The sequence below is a fragment of the Sinocyclocheilus grahami genome, unplaced genomic scaffold (assembly GCF_001515645.1).
Source record: "Sinocyclocheilus grahami isolate Dianchi unplaced genomic scaffold, SAMN03320097.WGS_v1.1 scaffold352.1, whole genome shotgun sequence".
Lineage (NCBI taxonomy): Eukaryota > Metazoa > Chordata > Actinopteri > Cypriniformes > Cyprinidae > Sinocyclocheilus > Sinocyclocheilus grahami.
The window spans coordinates 36,036-57,722 of NW_015505531.1; the positions used below are offsets into that span (position 1 = coordinate 36,036).

The window sequence follows — 21,687 nt, forward strand, 5'->3', positions numbered from 1 at the left end:
GTCTGTAATGAGCCGATTTCGTGTATGAATATAGAAGCCCTATGACTACCATAATATGAATTGTCATGAAATGATCGTACATTATGGGATATATATATATATATTTTTTTTTTTCTCCACTCCATTAGTGATAAGCTTTGTTTTCGCACACAACCACATGACTGCTTTGTATTCCGATTCAACTAACGCGAACCACTTGCACAGTTTTAGGTGTCACTAACTTTGAAAAGAATAAATCATAATACAAATAAATATTTGCATGTGTAGTTTGGTGCATGTTCATTTTGTATTGATTCCTGGTTCAGACACTTTAACTGACCATTCTATGATAATCTTCGGTTATTTTGATCATAGATGCCTATGGCCTTGCCTATTTTCTGCAAATTTATTCACAGACTCATGCATTCACGTTGTGTAACACAAAGACTGACATGAAGACTTATATAGACTTCATATTTTCTTGCTTTATAAAAAGGTTTTCATAGCACAAACTAATTTATTATCTGAAACCGCCCAAAAATGGCTGGGTCGTCTGGGACGCAAAGGCAGCTTTTCCCACCTTTTGACCACAAGATGTCGTTAGTGTGCAGCGTCTCGAAAAGTTTCAGAGTAATGAACCTTTTTACGATACGGTTGGGGGGGAAAGCCTCGGTGCTTCGCAAAGCTTAATTTTTCCATCACCAAAAATGATCGTACAAATACGACAATTATCGTACGTCTGGCAACACTGCATTGTACCAATACACATGTTTATACCGGTAAGGCTAATTTTACAGTTATGTGCGATTCACTTGCACACCTTTGCTAAGGATATTTACTTTGCACGCTCTTCATATTACAGACATAAGACGACAGGAAATTTAATCACTTGATTGCTGTCCTGCAGCAAAGCACGAGGGCAGTTGTGTTTTAGATCAATTCTGAGTGAGCGCGCCGTGAGCGTGTCAGTAAATGGTGAATATTTCTGTAAATGAATTGATCCTGCCAGCAGAATTGCGTAGAATTTATTATGTCTGTTCCGTCTGTATCATCTCAGTAAGGTTTTATACATGCACAGTAAGGCGAATGTAACGCTTTCAGACATTTCAGTGTGGATGATAAACTTTTGGGAAAAAACGTTTGCTTCGTGGTTTCAACATGGCATCAACATCCGTTTAAGTCATAACGTCGTTTAACAAATTTTAGCTACGAAAACCTGCCTTTAGGGACTTCACCTGAAAAATTAATTTGCAACACGGCCTGCGCCATTCGTGGAGGAAGCCTTGAGCTAGCGTCTGCTGGGAGAGCTGGAGGCCCAGCTGCGTACAGCGCTGTGGCCGGAAGAGCAGCCGTGAAAGGCTGATCCGCAGCGGGAAGCGAGTGAGGCTTTGCGGCTGTGTGATCTGGGGAGCGGCTCAGGCTCGTTGAAGGCCTGCTGCCGCTGCAGCCCAGCGCCTCGAGGAGAGCCAGGTCTTGTGCGGGACGATGGTAGTGTCAAGCGAGGCGAGCTCGGGGATTTGCACGGTCTATTGGCCAGAGCGTGTAGCTTGACGAGAAGAGCAGCGGCCGCGATGACGCCTGTTGCCCGGCGGCAGTGTCTGGCGGAGAAGGAGTGATCATGGGGCCTGCAAATTGCGGCGGAGGAGCTGAAAAATCCCCAGTATAGGTCTTTTCGTTGGACGGGAAATTGGGTCTGTGGTAAAAAGCAAAATGAGCGAACCGAATGCTGAAAGTCGAGAGATAACGAAGGTAGGGCGTACTTGGTTATTTATGGGAGTTTTCTCTTGCGCTGATTGGATAAATGGTGTAATCACTAATGATGAACTGGCCGTGTTAATTATCTGTGCGTGCTCCTCCCGAAATTTGTTTATAAACATCACATGTATTTGCTCCCATTTGTGCTGGTCTGAAAACAATGTGTGTTGTGGCACGTTGCTATTTTGAGGCAACTGAAATAGACTGAGCCATTGACCAACAAAAACGCTCCGGTTACTATCGTAACCTCGGTTCCCTGAGAGCGGGAACGAGACATCACAGAGATATTTCTCCGTTATGGGACCTCCTTCCCTTCCAAAAGTTGGCCGAACAGTCAATGTAAATCCTCAAAGCCCTGACGGGGCACACCGAAGTCTGAGCGTCCGCATCACGCGAGGTCGATGACTCAGAAGACAGGGCAGACAGCGAAACAGTCTGCGCTCTGAAGGGGGTAGATATGATTTAGGCACGTAGCCCGGCCTCGGCCGGAGAGTGACGCTGCAGTCACCGGGTCCGAAGCGAAGACAGTCACTGTCTACAGAAAACGCATGTAAATCACCTATGCGCTTAGCCGAAGCGAGGGCAAGAAGAAGTGCAGTTTTGAGGGATAGCTCCTTCATATCAACGGATGCTAAAGGCTCGAATGGTGGCTGTGAAAGAGCTCTTAACACCACCTCTAGGTCCCAGGGCGGGACTGAAGGCGGACGTGGGGGATGCAATCTTCTCGCTCCCTTAAGAAAACTCACCACCAGCACGTGCCTACCGATCGATTGCCCGCCCAGCGGGGAACGAAATGAGGCAATAGCGGCCACATAGACTTTCAGTGTTGATGGCAGAGATCCACTATCCAGTCTGTACTGTAGAAAACGCAGCACATCCGACACGGAGCAAGCAGCCGGGTCGATATGAACATCATGGCACCATTTCACAAACACTTTTTTTCTCGCTCTCCAGCTCGCTGGGGGGACTCGTTCTATCGCTCCTTTTTCGAGCAGACTGCATACCTCTTGTCTCAGAACCAGGGCGTTTCGGGGTAATGTTAGAGACTGCACCATGCCATTGAAACGGGGTGGTCTGCGTCTGAATTGAAGGGTATACCCACGCTCAATCACACCGAGTAGCCAGCGCGAGATTCCCGGAATAACTTCCCACGCGCTCAGGAACTGACATAGCGGCTTTTGCGGCTTGGGCGACAGATGCTGTGCACATGCGCATAAGTTTTGTTTGAAATGTATTCAGGTGTGCACGATTATTTTAATCGGATTACAAAGTTTGTGGTACCTATAAATATTGTACCTATAATCATATTGAATAAAATAAGTGTTTGAAAACATACATAAGGTGCCACCAGTAGCTAGTTCTTTATAGCGTTAGCTTCACTTTTCTTTGTGTACTTTTAAGTACACCAATGGTTCTAGACCCTGCTCTGTCATCTGTTGTAAATTTTATGTAAATTACACGGATACTAGTTTTAGAGAGCAGTTACTTTAACAATAATTCATTCTCTTACCTGCCCAACAAAAAGAAGCAACTTGGGCATCACTATTTAGGATTTTCTTCATCATCAAATCTTTCCACCTTGTGTCTTCCGTAGCGATGTTTACTCTCGTTTTTGTCTTCGTTGATCTTTCTGTCTTCTGGCTTCATACCTTTTTTTGCATCTACAGGTCGTACAATCAGTACAGTTAAACTGGTAAAACAGAATCATATTTATCATTAATTCACTGTGAAAATTTCTCGCATCACCAAACTAAACTACACTACTAGCGTATCTACAGAGGTCTCTATGGTCTTATTTAAGCCCTGGACAAATTAAAAAGACATTCAAGGGGAAATACAGCAGCCCTCAATTACGCCAGTCTTGATAAAGTCAGAGTTTTTTTATCAATTTGCTTTATATGATAAACAGGCAACAATCCATTCATTTAAGCAGCGTTGCTTGAAGTGTCTGTTATTGTTAAGGCCATATGTAGGATATGTGAATGTGACATGAAATTACATGCGTGCTGTTTTACAACCAGAAACATTCTGATGACATAAGTATCTTAGCACTATTTGCAAGAAACAAATGTCAGCAACATGCAAACCAGGGGTGTTTAGCCTTTCATCCATACTGGGTCACAGAGGGGATTCTCTTCTCACCCATGCAGGGGAATTTGTAAAAACAGCTTCAAAGCATTAAATTCAGGTGACTTTGAGAGTAGCATATTTATATGTTCTTGAGTACAGCAGTGTAGAATAAATACAATTGCGGGCAATTTCACATAACAATACAACAATTTCATATCTACAACCTAATTTTTAACTGTAAGCTAATTAAAGCCTTTTCTGTTCATCAAAAAAACGTATCAGTTTCAACAAAAAAATTGAAGCAGCACAACTATTTTCAAAAGTAAGTTAGAAGATCAAATCAGCATTTCTGATTTCTGAAGGATCATGTGATACTGAAAACTAGAGTAATGACTGCTGAAAATACAGATTTTAAAATATATTAAAATAGAAACAGTTATTTTAAATTCTAATAATATTTCACAATAATACAGTTTTTACTGTATCTTTGACAATTTTACTTGCCCTAAACTTTCGAATGGTAGTGCCCTTTTGCATGCTAATTGGCAAACAGATGGAAACTAAATTAATATTTTCTGCTCATTAGCACATTCTGCTATATCTACCCCGCTACATTAATTCACAGTGTGTTTAGCGACTTTTGACCTTCAAAGCACTCGATATAAAACATCACATTTACCCCCAGCGTGTTGTTACTGGTGGATATGGCCGTGAACTTACAACTTTTAAAAACACTGTTACCTTACAGACAGAAACCCAGGTTATCAAATTAGTACTGGGGAAAAGAATATATTGACATATATTCACATACATCAGTTCTACTAAATACAAATTCAAGTAGCTACTTATTCACACATTAGCAAGTGTTAGCTTGGTAGCTAGCTGCCTTCCAGTCGCATAAGCAAATCTGGTTTAAGAGAGAGAGAGAGAGAGAAGGGAGAAGGGAGAAGGGAGAAGGGAGAAGGGAGAAGGGAGAAGGGAGAAGGGAGGAGTCCAAGAGGGTGAAGATACAGTAAGAAATGTTTGCCTCAACTGGTGTGATCAGCCTTTGTGTCTTAAATGATGTGAACAATGAAGATTATCAAGTCCAATTAATTGACTAGCCTGTTTCTCAGGTCACTATATAGTAATCTCCCTCTTTAGACATGGATTTTTCAATAAAATTCTACTACAGCACAAAAACATTTAACTAGAAATCAATCCCGAAAGATTCTGATGCAAATCCTGTATAGACACAAATATGCTAGCCCTTATTTTAGTATGTGCAATATGTCGAAATTAATTAATTAATTTAACCACACCGAGGACACAGATTAAACATCAGGGATCCACTTAATGTTGCAAATTTATGTCTCTCTAATGACTAAAGGATTAAGTTTTCAAAAGAGAGATAGTTATGGCTGAAAATGCAGATTTGCTGTAGCCATGTACTGCCCACAAAAGTGCTCTCCTCTGATGAGACTGTGGCATGGCTGAATGAACACTATGAGAACAACCAGATGATGATTGATGTGTTTTTTCCCATTCTGTTAGACACAGGGCCACCTCTAGGCCAGTCTTTTAAGAGAACATACACACATTCTGTCACATAGAACACATAGTATACCGATGAGGGGCTTTATAAAGACAGCCTCACTTGTCATAATTACATTCATACACAATTACTATGTTCTCTGAAATGGAAAAACAAGCACGTCACATGCTATTTGTGATTACTGGTCTGCTTTCCTTCTGTTTAAGCGAGAATGGGAGGGAGAAACATCCTCAGGCTAGGGACGTTTGCAAGAGGGGGGCAAGGTGAGAATTGTCGTCTCAATCCTGTAAATAGGCAGCAGCTGAAAAGGTGGTGACTACCAGCATTACCAATCACATGCAGAGATGCTCGTGGCACAGTGGAGGCTGGCTGCAACTAAAACAAGAGGAGAACAGGAAGACCAAGTGCATTAATGTAGACCTCATCACATTCTTCTGCTTGATTTTTTCAGCTGGTGAGTGAGCAACAAGAGAGCCGTCCCTTGCTGAGCCCTTCCATTGATGATTTCCTCTGCGAGACCAAGTGTGATGGAGCTGCCCGCCCAGTAACCTCCAACACAGCAGGTACCACAGATAGTGACCTTCCCATACTTCCTCAACAATTCTGCTTCTCCACTGTACTATACTCCACTACACTGTACTATTACACTATAATTCGGAAGTTTTAGCATCTTTTCATGTACAATATAATCAGATTTTAAGAAACAAAGCAAGTAGCTGTACTTGAATTGAGATGAATTGAATTTGTGCTTTTATGCCACCATTCAAAAGTTTGGGGTCCGTAAGACTTTGTTTATTTAAAGGGGTCCTATTATGCTCTTTTACAAAGTTTTGATTTTGTTTTGGTGGTGTACTAAAACAGGCTCTCATACTAGGTTGTTCGAAAAACACATTATTTTTCACATATTTTACATTATTACAACACCTCTCTCCCCAGTCTAGCATGAACGGCTCGAATAGTTCCTGTATCAAATGAAGGCCCGTCTTCTGAAATACGAAATGTGCTGTGATTGGTTAGCTGGGCCAGTGTGTGTTGTGATTGGCTCCATTCGGCGCCTGGTCGGGAAATGTCATGCCCCTTACCATAGCCGCCTGCGAGCTTCAGTGTAAATATTGTATCAAAATCAAATCAATTTGAGCACGATTTAAACCCGGATGATTGTAAACACTCTAAATTCGTCTGCCTTGGGAAAGCTAGCGTGTCTCCGACACAGTGATAACACTCGTTGCCTTCTCTAGTGCAGCTCAACCAGGTCTCGTCCCATTCGTTGATCTTTGTGATATCACAAAACCCTGAAAATATGCGTTGTAGTCCAAACGAGTCGTTCGTTGTAGTTTTTGAAAAGTGATTTCTGTTAAATAAAATAGCTCCTTTTGAAGTGGACTTTGAGCTTTGTAACTTTGCAGATCTTTTTTATGCTCAAACAGCAACATTACAGACTAACTAAAGTTGAAAAAGTGAAAAAGCATAATAGAACCCCTTTAAATTAATACTTCAGCAAGTATGAATTGAATTTATCAAAAGTGATAGTAAAGAATTTTACATTACCAAAAAATTTAATACAGTAAATGCTGTATTTTTTAATAACTGCTGTTCTGTTATTTCTGTTCATCAAAGAATCCTGAAATAAATGTGACCCTGGACCACAAAACCAGTCATAAGGGTAAATTTTTCCAATTGAGATTTATACATCATCTGAAAGCAGAATAAATAAGCTTTCCATTGATGTATGGTTTGTTATGATAGGACAATATTTGGATTTGAAAATCTGGAATCTGAGGGTGCAAAAAATACTGAGAAAATCGCCTTTAAAGTTGTCCAAATGAAGTTCTTAACAATGCATATTACTAATCAAAAATTAAGTTTTAATATATTTACAGTAGGAAATTGACAAAATATCTTCATGGAACATGATCTTTACTTAATATCCTAATGATTTTTGGCATAAAAGAAAAATCAATCATTTTGACCCATACAATGTATTTTTGGCTATTGCTACAAATATACCCCAGCGACTTAAGACTGTTTTTTTGCTCCAGGGTCACAAATGTATCATGGTTTCCACAGAAAAAATATTAAGCAGCACCACTATTTTCAACTGTGTTAATAATAAGAAGTTTCTCTTGAGAACTGAAATAGAATGTTAGAATGATTTCTGAAGACTGGAGAAAGGGCTGCAGAAAATTCAGCTTTGACATGACACAAATAAAATATATTTTAAAGTGTTTTTAAATAGAAAACAGTTGTTTTGATTTGTAATAATATTTCACAATATTACTGTTTTACTGTATCAAACAATACTACTGTTTTTTTTTTTCAAATAAATATTTGGGTGAGCATAAGAGGCTTCTTTCAAAAACACTTTAGATATCTTACCAACCCAAACCTATGAATGACAGTGTAGGTCTACAATGAAAAAAATATTTTGTTGTCCAGTCATTTTCAGCTATTTCCCAGCATGCATGCCTGTTCAAAAACAAATAGGAGAAATTGTAACACTTCATGGAAACTAGACATAACCCCGCCTAAAAATTCTGTTTTTGTGCATGATTTGAACTCAAAAAGCACAATTTATTATTGTTGTTTGATTTTATTCCTGATTAAAATTCAAATAGATTCAAATAGATGTACTTGTATGACTGAAAATAGCTGATGGCATTTCCAAGATGGCTGCTGTGTTGAATGACTTTAAAAGGGACTTATTAAAAGGGACGTGTTTATTAACCTAAATAGGTGATTTTCAATTCAGTCAAGACATTTACTTAACATAATTAAGTAAATGAATGAAACAAAAGGCATGCACACTGTTGCCTTCACAAATCAATCAAACTTCAATGATAAACTAATGGCACTGTTCAGAGAAATGTGTAATATTTTTGAGTAGACATTAACATTGCAAATATCAGTGGTGTCTGCTAACACCAAATTAATTTAATTAAATTAATAATTCCTAACAGATGTCATCTGCATTATATATGTCTTCACCACTGGTTAGCAGAGCAGACAGACACATTACTAAATGAGGAAGCATGGGGCCTCTTACTGCATGACAGCTGTAATGAAATGACATGAAATTCACACTGAGAAGCTGAGCAAATAAAACTATATTTATTTGACTTGCACCCTCACTTGTCTGCACCACAAAGCAATTAAGACAACCCCTCCTACTCCCTATAGAGTGTCTTGTTTACTTTCTGATTGTGGAAAACAGCATATTCTATTTACCAACAGATTATGAACGGAGGATCTTTGGATTGCTTAAAGCAGCAGTCTGTTAATTACTGTGCCTTTGAGTGTAATGCGTATTGAGGTTCAGAAATTACCAGGCAGAACTTTCTGCAGTCAAAATGTCACAAAGTACTTACTTCACAGTGTGAAAGATTTTCAGTCTGTCAAACAAAAAGTAAAAGTGTCAGTTATTGATCTATGTGTAGTTGAGTATGCCTGACTTGAAATGTGAAGCCAGAGTCAATTGCCAAGTTAACACTGCATTGAAGTCATAGTTTCTTTTTGGTACCCTAAATATTTTTTGCATGTTTATTAATATGATTGTATACTTTTTATGCATAATTAGACTAACTTCTTTAGCTAAAATGTAAGAAGAATTTGAATGATTAAAAGAACACCAGGCTTTTTTTAAACAGTGTCCGTCTATAAAAGCAATGGAGCTGATTATAAAAATTTAGATTCAGGTCTTTAATGGGAACTGCTGTAATCTTTAGAAGAAACGCCTCTAAATTAAATTATTATTCTCTGGTAGATTCTCCTGAGTGAGATTTTGATTCATTTTTCATTTTAGTAAAAAAATCATGACTTGCTTTGGTTACAGAGTCATCAAGGCGTCAGGACTCCTATACTTCTTTCTTTAAGACAGCTTATAAGATTCAAAGCAAGACGTATGTTAAACCACAAAAATTTCATTTATTTTTTACATCTTAAGCATCTACAAACAGAGTACAAACTGTGAAGTCATTGATTTAAATAATAATAATAATAATAATAATAATAAGCCGACAAGTTGTAAGATCATGTAAACACCTAAATCTAGATATATTTTTAGTCATTTTACCAATTTCAGTACCACATTTACCAGCTTATTCTATGCGCAACTCTGCTTATTTTGACATCAAAACCAGAGAAAAGTGGATGATTTCAAAATGTCATGTTAACATAGTGTTATTCTGTTTGTCAGGTTTTTATAATGAGCTGTAGATTTTTTTTTTATATTTTTATAATGAGATTTTTGATAGTTGAGTCAACAACAGTACATTAAATTTTGTCCTGTCTATTAATTTATTCATAAATTTAAAGGTGGAAGAAAAAAATATATTATTATTTATTATTAAATATATAAAAGTTTTTCAAAACCATCTGAAACCAACATGAATGCAAAGAGTGCATTTCTGAGAACTTGGCACATGAGTTTGAAAAAAAAATGTCTCCTTTTCTTTATCGTAGACACTCTTATATGTAACTGACCCAGTTATCAATGTTTTATTGTACATGTGAAGGCAATCATTGTGAAACTTCTTGATTATATTGCTGTCTGAGATTATTGCACTGTTGGTTTAAAGTAAAGGGCTTTAGAAGATCTCAAAGTCTTGAGAGGTATTTGGTGTCCAGGCTGGTCTTTGTGTGGTCGGCAGAGACAAAAGCATGTGGTGGTAACCTGGTTTCAGCTCTGATGTTTGTGCCAGATTTCAGAAGGTGTGCTGTCAAGCCCTCAAGGCTTGGATCATGCATCCTCAATGTTGGCATCTATATGCAGTACTGACCTGCATGGACATTTTATCTACCACCTGGTTATGAAGATGTGTGTTCTACAAGCCAGAAAGGTAACAGGAAGGGGGTAGAAGCAGTAGAATATGTCCGGAGTATCTGTTCTTAATGTTAACATAAAGGGGGGGGGGTTCAACCATCTAAAAGTTTTATGCTTTAATCTCGCCTAATCAGAAAAGCTGACTACATTCTCTCTGAATATTGAATGAACGCATACTTCTCAGAACTTCATTCTCTGCAGCAGAGCACAGTGTTCTGTAGAGAGTGTTCTTGATGAAGTGTGTGTGTGTATATATATATATACATTATCTCAAACGCTCTTTTGTTCTCTTGGAGAGGAATATGCAACATCAAAGATTATTTGACACCGGCCCCTGAGCTGTCGGAACTGCCTGCTGTCTTTTATTGCTGTGACCATGCAGGTAGATAAGTGCCTTTAGCAATAACTAAGCCAGGATGTGTTATGTTTTTTCTTTTTCTTTAAACTCTGGACTTTTGGTTGATGTGCTAAAAACTTGCTAGCTAATATCAATTTCTAATATCAATTTATGCACAGTATCTCACATATGTTAATGTTTTATTCTGTTGAACACACAATGGGATGGATAAGGGATGAGAGGATGTTGATGTACTCTTAGGAGGCTTTCACACTAGCACAGGGGTCTCCAAACTCGGTCATGGACGGCTGGTGTCCTGCAGAATTTAGCTGCAACTTGCCTCAACACACCTGCCTGGAAGTTTCTAGTATGCCTAGCAAGACCTTGATTAACTGGTTCAGGTGTGTTTAATTGGGGTTGGAGCTGAACTCTGCAGGACAGCGGCCCTCCAGGAGCAGGATTGGTCACCCCTGCACTTGCACTTTTGGTGCACACCCATGTTTGTTTGATGTCAGAGTTCAGTTCGTTTGGATAATGTGTAAGTTGTTTTCTGAACTCGGGTGCACACCTTTGAACTGTACCCAAGTCTAAAAAAGGTGGTCTGGGTTATGGTTCATGCGAACTCTGGTACAGTTCTTTTCTGCAGTGAATGCAGTCATACTAAATGACTAAAGTGAACTGCTGTTGATGACTTATCAATTTGGTCAAACTGTGTATTTCTGTTTTCTCACTCACTTTCCTGACAAGCATGTCTGATGTGTTAAAAGCAGAAAGAATTTATATCTAATCCCACACTTTCAGAACCACTGAACTTTCTGGAGCAAGAAGACAAATAAAAGTGGATGATATTTATTTTCTGTTTGCTTCCTTTGTCCAGTACTGTCCTCCTCTCTGGACCTGCTAGATCTGAGTGAGCCTGGTGAGAGAAGACACAGCAAAGACAGGAAGAGCCCTCTTTCTTCTAAGGGCACACCGTACAGGAAGAAGGCCGATGAAACAGAGCTGATCCAAGTGGATGTTGATCAGAGTATACCCTGTTCCCGCACACCTGAAAAGATTTCATTGGACTCAGGTATTAAGTGTCAGACAGACAAAGTGAAGGGCTGTTATGCTGAGAAGCAATCTTGCAAATCAGTAAAGGGAAATCAGTCGATTACACAAATTAAAATGAATTTTTCACGTCATTAACTGAACAGGTTCTATTACGGATAGTATTTTTTCAATGAAAATAATATTACAGACTTACATAACGTTATGTAGTTGCCCTCTTTAATATGTGCATACTGCAAATTCCTCAAACTGTGGTTTTGCTTGTGATTTACTTGGGATGCAGTATGATAATATATCTCTGTCAAACAACATGGCCTCATTTTGTTTACAGTAGCAGTTCCATCTTCTTTGGACAAATGGGAAGAACTCAACCCACACCCAGAGCGAAATGGTAGCAGAAAGTGGAAGTTTGAGAGAAGATGTTCATCAAAAAATTCTGGTGAATTTGTGTGGTAAGTCGCTGCTCTAAAAAAAAAAAAAAAAAAAGTATAAAAACACACTTTCTGGATATCCAAAAGATATGAATACCTTTTTTTTCACATCAATTTCTTATGATATAACCCAAGGTCTATGGATTGCAAGACTCAGCTAGACACTACCCCCAGGAACTCCCTGGAGGTCAATAATAAAGTAGAGGTGGAAGCCGTGCCAACAACTCAAGTAAGTGCAACACCGAGCAACACTTATCACTCTTTTTATGAATCATGATCATCTGTGCACATGTGTCAGTGACTTTCACATGTTATTTCCCACTTGTCCCTCACTGTAGTTTTATCATATTACTATAAATCCATCCACTTGAACTGTGAATGTTTTTTTTAGCCACTCAATACATAACATTCTGTGCTAACGTCTAGAATTCTTTATTTTCAGCTCAACAGGCAATATGTTAGTGGAAGACATGTAAGCCACTCTGTGCACTCTTTGTATGAATTGCAGAATGGTCTATGCATTTGCACCATGGCAACAGCATCACCACCAAATTCAATACAAAAAAGACCAAGCATTTTGGCGATACTTCATGGCAACTAATGAACTGAAGTGACGTCCTCACGGCAGGTCACAGTTTGCAAGGATTTTCACATTTATTGTGGTGCTACAGGGTACAAATGTTACACGCTTCTACCCTCAGTGAAGCATGCAGGTCTGTTGTATTGCTGTCTATCATGATTAGATAGTTATCAAATTAATTATTGACCAGCCACTGGTCAATGTAAACCCAATGTAAACCCAAGGTTGCTATTGGAAAAGAATAAATTAAATTACCCCAGATAGATTGCCCAATGGTGGGTGCCTTTAACATCTTTGATTTGCTCATCAGGTTTATAGTCAGCTTGTGACTCGCCAAAAATTTATCAAAACACTACCGTTCAAAAGTTGATAAAACAGTAATATTTTGAAATATTATTGCAATTAAAATAACTGATTTCTGTTTTAATATATTATAAAATGTAATTTATTTCTGTGATGGCAAAGCAAAATTTTCAGCAGCCATTATTTCAGTCTTCAGTATCACATGATCCCTCATTCTAATATGCTAACTTGGTGCTCAAGAAACATTTCTTGTTATTATCAATGGTTTTTTTTCTTGCATTTTTTTTTTCATTTTCTTTCAGGATTTTTTGATGAATAGAAATAGGGAAAAAATAATTTGAATTCAAGATTGATTTGACTTCAAGACCTTTTTGTAAAAATGTCGAAGTCTTTTCTGTCCGTTTTGATCTAGTTAATGCATCCTTGCTGAATAAAACTATTAATTGAAAAAAATCTTACTGATCCCAACTTTTTGAATGGTAGAGTATTTATTAATCAAGAATTCATAATGTTTGTTAAAAAATACTTTTCCCATTGAAATTTAATTTAAAAATAATGATTAATGTTTCTTTATCGTAGACACTCTTATATATCATTGACCCTTACACACCTAAACCTTACATATGGAGTACAGATACATTTGTCTTACATGTGCTAAGACTAGTCATGATGGAGCAATCAGCACATATGTGAGCTGCATGGTTCTAAAAACATTGAGCTCAAATTGTCTTTCGGCCATGAGTGGTGGTGAAAATGGAATGTGTAATGTTAAAGGTAATTGTTGCACTGACACAGGGTCTGACAGGGCACATTAAATGTAATTATACAGAGCTGCGCCAGCACAATGAAGCAAGACCAATTGTCCTTTTTGAGGCTTCCATTATAGCCTCCTGTATGAAATCCGTTTAACTTGGTAACCTTGGTAATTGATTAATATCCAATGAGGCAGGTGGCAAATACTTCATCCTATTGCTTTGATTCAGTCTGCCTTGAAGGCTTTGTAATGCTAAGAATTGAATTGGGAAAATGGAAGTTTTCCTTTGATAGCTCAGCACTTGACATTTAGAATGGCCTAAGAACAAGATACAAAGCTACATACAGAGGGTGAATTATAAAGGGTAACTCTATGATTACATTATTCATTAAAATGACAAGCAACTTTAAAGTTTAAGCACAATTAATTATGCCCCCTGGCCAGTACATTACTTTTGTAACAAGGAATTTCCCTATCATTGAACCAATTTAGCTATCCAGCATATAGATGTTTGTTTCCTCACCAAAACAGATTTGGTGAAATTTAGCACTACGTCACTTGCTCACCAATGGATGCTCTGCAGTGAATAGATGCCATTAGAATGAGAGTTCAGTCTGCTGATAAAAGCATCACAATAATCCACAAGTAATCAGCAGGACTCCATATCAATTAGCATCTTGTGAAGCGAAAAGCTGCATGTTTGTAATAAACATATGCATCAAGGCATTTTAACTTTAAACCATCGCTTCTGGCAAAATAACAGTCCATAATCTATATTAATGCTTCCTCCAATGAAAAAGTCCATCCCCTGTTGTCCACTCACATCAAAAACCACCTACCTATTTGTTTACTATTTTGGACTGATTTTGCTTGTGTATTTATTTCTCTCCTAATTCAGATAAGACAACTTTTTCACTGAATAATGCAAGATCATGTATAGAGGTATTTTAGCTGGGTGCAACAGTTTGAAGCTAAAAACGTCTTGAACTTGTTTATCACAAACACACAGCTTTTCACTTTAAAAGACATTAATTGATGAAGAGGTGTGTGGATTACTTGTGGATTATTGTGATTAGCAGTTTAAACTCTTATTGTGACGGCACCCATTCACTGCAGAGGACCCATTGGTGAGCAAGAGATGTAATGCTAAATTTCTCCAAATCTATTCCTATCATATATAACTCATCTACATCTTGGATGGCTTGATGGTGAGTACATTTTCAGCCAATTAAAATTTTTGGATGAACTATTCCTTTAACAAAAATAGTATGGTAGTTTATAGCGTCCTTGGCCATCAGCAAATGTAAACAAAAGGCTCCTATTGTTTGTTATGGCCATATGTCACCCTCTAAATTTTAAACCTATCCAGACGAAGCCTCTGACTCTGAGAAAATAAAACCCTTGAGATCTTACTGTTGTTTTATTTTGCAGTAAGCTTGTTTTCTGTTGCTGCGTGGTTTACACACACAGCAGTGTAGTCAAAATGAATGGCTTTGCCGCATGTGAAGCATGTCTTCAGGTGTACAGTGTTAAAAAATGGTGCATATTTGACGATTCATGCTGCGCAAAGGTCTCCTGCCATGCTATTTTCAGATTTTGCATACAGAAAAAAAATGTGTGAGGGTAGCGCGCTGTGCACGACAAGCCAGTCCTGAACCATTTTGAGTGTGAGAACATTAGGTGTGGACGGCAGAACCTCGAAAGAGAGTGAAAGTGAGAAAGAAAGAGAGTGAAGGAAAGAAAACAAGAAGACACTGTGCTGCTAATGCTGGCATTTCTTCTTGCCTATGGCATCAGGGGTTGGCAAGGGCAGGGCCTTTTCTCCTGTCAGAGTGACGGAGAGATGGCTGACATGTGTGAGGGTAGCGCGCTGTGCACGACAAGCCAGTCCTGAACCATTTTGAGTGTGAGAACATTAGGTGTGGACGGCAGAACCTCGAAAGAGAGTGAAAGTGAGAAAGAAAGAGAGTGAAGGAAAGAAAACAAGAAGACACTGTGCTGCTAATGCTGGCATTTATTCTTGCCTATGGCATCAGGGGTTGGCAAGGGCAGGGCCTTTTCTCCTGTCAGAGTGACGGAGAGATGGCTGACCACATTCTCTCTGACTCCTGCTCTGTGTGAATGTGTCTGATAGGGCCGTTTGAGCAAGGACCAAAGGCGGGGAAGCACACTACTGTCCAGAAACCAGTCTCTGGAGGAAGAGTTTGAGAGAGCTAAGGCAGCAGTGGAGGTAAGCCAAAAGTCTCCTTTAAAAATATCTGTAAGCATCAAAAACTTAATGGGCGTAGTTAATGGGCATTAATAGGCAGTGTGTTTACACAGAGTACAAAAAGTCAAAAGTCTCCTTTAAAATATCTGTGAGCATCAAAAACACTGTCTCGTAGTTAATGGGCATTAATGGACAGTGTATTTACACAGAGTGCAAAAAGCCAACTTCGTTGACAGGCTTTTTTTTCTGACTAACTCCACCCAGCGTTACTCAGACATTTCTTTAGTATAAATAGCATATTAGTTTAAATTACACTTAAATAGCAGCTGCCACTCTTTGTTGATATTTATACTTGTGTAAACAGTATATACCACTATTTTCATTTGATGCTAATAGCATTTGCCTTTTCTTTTCAACTTAACAGACCCAAATGGAATCTACAGACATTTTCCACTTTTTCTGTTTCATTTTGGGAAAAGTTGCAGAATTATAAGAAATTAATTTAAATATGCTAAAACTGTGTGAACTGGAGCTGATATGGCACTATACTAATATTAGCCAGATGCATTATCCAGTTAATTGAAATGGCTTACTTGTATATGTCTCTGAACAAAAATCAAACATTTTGTAATCATATACTCACCTTCATGTCTTTCCAACCCTGTATATCTGTGAGCATCAAAAACACTGTCTCGTAGTTAATGGGCATTAATGGACAGTGTATTTACACAGAGTGCAAAAAGCCAACTTCGTTGACAGGCTTTTCTTTTCTGACTAACTCCACCCAGCGTTACTCAGACATTTCTTTAGTATAAATAGCATATTAGTTTAAATTACACTTAAATAGCAGCTGCCACTCTTTGTTGATATTTATACTTGTGTAAACAGTATATACCACTATTTTCATTTGATGCTAATAGCATTTGCCTTTTCTTTTCAACTTAACAGACCCAAATGGAATCTACAGACATTTTCCACTTTTTCTGTTTCATTTTGGGAAAAGTTGCAGAATTATAAGAAATTAATTTAAATATGCTAAAACTGTGTGAACTGGAGCTGATATGGCACTATACTAATATTAGCCAGATGCATTATCCAGTTAATTGAAATGGCTTACTTGTATATGTCTCTGAACAAAAATCAAACATTTTGTAATCATATACTCACCTTCATGTCTTTCCAACCCTGTATGACTTTCTTTTTTCTTTGGAACATAAAACTTTGTTTTTGTTTTTTTTTTGTTTGGTCTTTAAAATGAAAGTCAATGGTTATCAAAATGGTTTGATTACCAACATATTTCAAAATATCTTCTTTTATGTTCCACAGAAGAAAGAAACTATAGTTTTTTGCAACAACACGAGGGTGAGTAAATGGTAAATGATGACAGAATTTTCATTTTGGGTGAACTATCCTCATAAACTGAGATGGAAAAAAAATAGTTAATAATTTAAAAAAATCAACTTGAAGAAACTAACTAGGTGTGTCCTCTGTTAAAGTTCATATTTTAATAAGGCCTCACCTTTGTGGCATTGGACTGCCTGCTGTCACGAGTACAATGTGATGCTAATTAGCCTCCCTCAATAATTGATTGATTATAATGTCATCACCGTTGCTCATGGAATAAGTTGAACCATATTATAACTTTCCATTGCTCAATGAGAGAAGAAAATAGGCCAGTCGTGCAGCATCAGGTGACAGAGGAGAAGGTATTGTGCTTACAGAAACTAGATATGGGCTAATTCAGCTGGAGACCCTGCTATCCAACATCAGTTCCTCTGCTTCAGTGATCACAACCGCTGATGCATTGGAAGAAATTACTCTAAGGCCTGTCACTCAGGGGGAAAAAAACATCTAGACACAATATCTCTCATTCAAGCAAAAAGCAATTTTTTGATATAACACCTAAATAAATTTGTAGCCTTTTTGAAAATCTTTTTGAGTCTTTTTTTAGCCTTTTAAACTTTTTGAGTCTTTAAAAATGTTTCCATTTTTTATTATTATTTTTTTTTCAGTCTTAAATGCACAAAATAGTAACCAAAACCTACAAATAAAAATTACGTGTTTCATCACAATGTGAAAAGATTACTTAGTACTGTGTTAAGAGTTCTCACTGCTTAATAGTTTATGTTGCTCTGATGAGTGTCTGCTGTTGCACTTGTAAGAAGCCAGCTATTGTATTACATGTGTTACAGAGGTAGAGTGCTAAGGGCAAAAATATGGGGGATATGTAAGAACAGATGAATAATGGAGGAGAAAGAGGAAGGGCATATGTAAAAGTGAGAGCAGTATTTACAGTACGAAGGACCACTCAATGCAGAATTTGTGCTATGCACAGGATCACTGGTTATGCTGCCTATTTGTAGCCCTCAAGACAGCGCCCATTACAGCTGTAGGACTGAGACAGTATTCAGTTTGAAAGGGGGTTGGGAGGGGCGGGACTTAGTGTGCATTAAGTAGTGATTCTCAAGGCTGCAATTGGAACAAATGGAGGGTTGATCGATAGCACCATCCTTGAGTTTCGATCATTACAGGAACATTGGCCTGCACGCTGAGAGCTGCCCTTCTGCCTCCAGCCCCCTATAAGTAACTGAATATATTTAATATGATTATAAGCTGAACAGAGTCTTAAATTATCCAGAAAGCTACTTTCTGGGACAGTGAGGCCAGTTTCCAATCATTTTCATTTGCTGATGTCATGAATGAAGAAATATCTTGGAGTCTAAAATGAATGAAATGGGGAATAGGCTGGGTTGCTTACTGAGCATGTGAATAAAGATGGAAGATAGATGGAATACATTTTACGCCCCGCAATCTTAGGGGAGGATGTTGGGATGCAGGAAACAGAATACAACTGAAATTATGCTGCTCTATTTAGAAACAGGCAGACAGCGAGAGGTGAACGCAGGCTTTTGGCTGTCGCTGTGCTGGTCAGGGCCAAATATAACAGAAAGTTGTGTTAAATGTAAGGATTTATGCTGTAAATAACTGCATATTTCATAAATTGCAAATGTAATGATGTATAAACACCATGTGCCTACAAGAAATCTTGGGCAATTGAGACTTCTCACTTCAATACAATAATAGCATTTATTTTATAGCACACAAACAAAATGATTAACCATATAGGCTTTAGATTTACAATAGCCCATGTCTGGCTACTCAAAAGCCATCTTCTGATCCTTTCCATGTAGGAGATGTTTCAGATGATGCAAAATGACAGGGATCGGTTTTAACAGCAGGACTTGACAGCTTGTCAATTCTTTTTTTTATATGCTCAACAAACCAAACTCCCAGACATAAAGTTCCTGCTTTTGGGAGAAAAATGTTACACCTACTGAAGGAGAAGTACAGTAATACAGTTACTTGATCTTTCTGTCGTGATTATGTGATCTTTCTTGTCTTGTAAACAGTATTTAGTGAAGTAAATATGATGAGTATTCATTTGTAAATATGAATTACATTCATATAATTTTTTTATATTAATAATATTAATATGTACATGTGATTTATTGACTTATAAATTATAAACTGTCAGAAGTTTTTGTTCAAAAGGTAGACGCCTCACTGGAATTTGTAGACTTGTATGTATGACTCTCACGCTCTAGCTTATTAATTGTTTGTCACGTATGTCTTAAGGGTCTTTATCATTCTAATTATAAGCTGACCCTTGGTCTCTTTTAGTTAGTAATTATGAGATTAAATATATTCACTTGCTCCTTTATTAAAGAGTTAGTCTTTGAGTTCAAATAATTATTTGCCTCCATCACCTTCTTCTTTTTTTCAGACAGCAGTCCACATCTCTTATGTACTGTATGAATGTGTAAAGTTATTATTTTATAATCTAACAATTGTATTTGATGAGCATTCACTCTTTACCTGTTAGATGTATGTAAACAAGAAAAAAAACTGTGCCAATATTTTTAAAAGAATCAACTTAATTCAAGATATATTATTTTCTAAAAAAAAAAAAAGAAAAATTATATATATCTTATGCAGTTTTGCCTCTAATGTAAATGTATCTTGTTTTAAATGTTTAAATATTTTTTAGTAGAAAATAACACAAAAATACTAATTAAGTAATTTTTTTCCAGTGTAAAGCATGTCCCAATACTGTTTAGCTGCTAGGCTTTTGTGCACCGTCCAAATAGAAATAGAGGTCTGAGACTTGTGATCCAAAGGGCATTCTATTTTAGAAACAAAGACCAATTAGAAAAGACTTTCTCACCCCAGTGGAACAGCATGGCCTTGATCATGTGTCTCTTGTTTGAAAATGAGGAAGACTGAGCACTGACCCCCTTTGAGCCCTCAGTGTACCTGTTAAGGACTCTGCCATGGCCTGCTGAGCTCCTGACAACATTCAGCCTTTATTGCGCTTATAGAGCTGTATCTCACAATCTCTCAAGGGATGAACAATGCAGTTGAGGTAAAAGAATTCTAAAGGAAAGATGCCATTCTTGAATGACAGAAAATGTCAGGGGTGCTCAGGAATGCTTTTTCTGAGCCCCTTAGACAGTAACAGCTTCAGGGGATGTCATCACACAACACTTGTTTTTCGTCATAAATATTTTTCAGTGTTTCTGACATATATTTCAACGAAGCAGGTATTTTTTAGAAATAGTACTCCAGGTGCTTTGCACAGAATAGGTGACCAAAGAAATCATTCGCTCAAAAATTCATTTTTTATTTTCTCTGTGGAGCACAAAAGGAGAATTTTGATCTGGTTCGCTCTTTTTCATGCCGTTACATTGAATTGTGACAGAAGCTTTCAAAATGTTTTTAAGATTGGAGAGGGACTGGCTTTGAACCAGATAGAAAACAATTATTTGAAAAAATCTGATTCAAAAGAACAGTTCGTGAATCAGACCTCACTATTACTTTTATGAATAACTATTCATGATTTTCAGTGAAGAACAACTTAAATGTTGAGACTTAATGTTCCTTAAACAAATCTATCAAGCTTAGAAGTCTTGGAAAATATTGTGAAAATTGTATGGGCTTCTTTTGTGCAGTGTTACAGTATTTTAGTATCATTATTATTATTATATACTATTGACGTTTTTATTCATATTTTGAATGAGCTTTTATTTTTGGTTTTCATTTGGTTTTCATTTTTTTTATATTGTCATTTTGTTATACACTTGTCATGTTTTTTTTACATTTCTATATAGCTTCAATTAATTTCAGTTCAGTTTTAGTCATTTTAGTACTTACATTTATTTATTTTCGTTTCAGTTTTCACTTTTAATGTTTCTAATTTCTTCATGTAATATTTATATTTTATTTTATTTCAATTAACAAAAATTATTTGAATAGTTTTAGTTTTCAAAAACAACACAGCTTTTTGCTTTTTTGGTGCTTTGTTGTCATTTTTGGAGTTTGACAGCCCCAGTCCTCATTTACATTCTTTATATTGAAAAAAAGTGTCCGGGATAATCTACAAAAATTCACCTTTTCTGTTCTACAGAGGAAAGTAAGTTGAAACAACTTGAGAGTGAGCGAAAATCTTTTTTTAACAAACGTAATGTTGCTAAAGTTAACGAAAAGATGACTCTGTGATTTAGAAACACGCAGAACAACTGTGAAAACAAGCTGGATTCAGGAAAATACCTTTGATGTGTTCAGTGAAGATGTGCGCTGTGAAGGATGTCCTTAACGCAAATGTTCTGGCTATTAAAAAGTTCAGTCAAGCAGTCTTTCTCTGGATGAGAGATAATGAGTCTTCAACTTTGACCTTTGACTAGTTGGACTCTCTCTGTGCTGAGCTGTAGGGGGGAAAGAGGGGGTGGGTCATCCAATTACTGTAATTGGCCACCTATGGCGCTTTTCCACTGCGTGGTACGACTCGGCTCGGTTTGCGTTTCCACTG

General features: G+C 37.4%; 1 protein-coding gene across 1 annotated transcript in view; it reads left to right on the forward strand.

Annotated features, from left to right (window-relative positions):
• The window catches only part of LOC107548659 (PEX5-related protein-like), a 43,743-nt gene that overhangs the window by 10,334 nt on the left and 11,722 nt on the right, over positions 1-21,687 (forward strand). Inside the window, exons 2-6 of the mRNA XM_016229433.1 lie at positions 5,790-5,901; positions 11,372-11,566; positions 11,876-11,996; positions 12,111-12,204; positions 15,747-15,842. Of these exons, the coding sequence (XP_016084919.1) occupies positions 5,790-5,901; positions 11,372-11,566; positions 11,876-11,996; positions 12,111-12,204; positions 15,747-15,842 (618 nt within the window). The remainder of the gene's footprint in view (positions 1-5,789; positions 5,902-11,371; positions 11,567-11,875; positions 11,997-12,110; positions 12,205-15,746; positions 15,843-21,687) is intronic.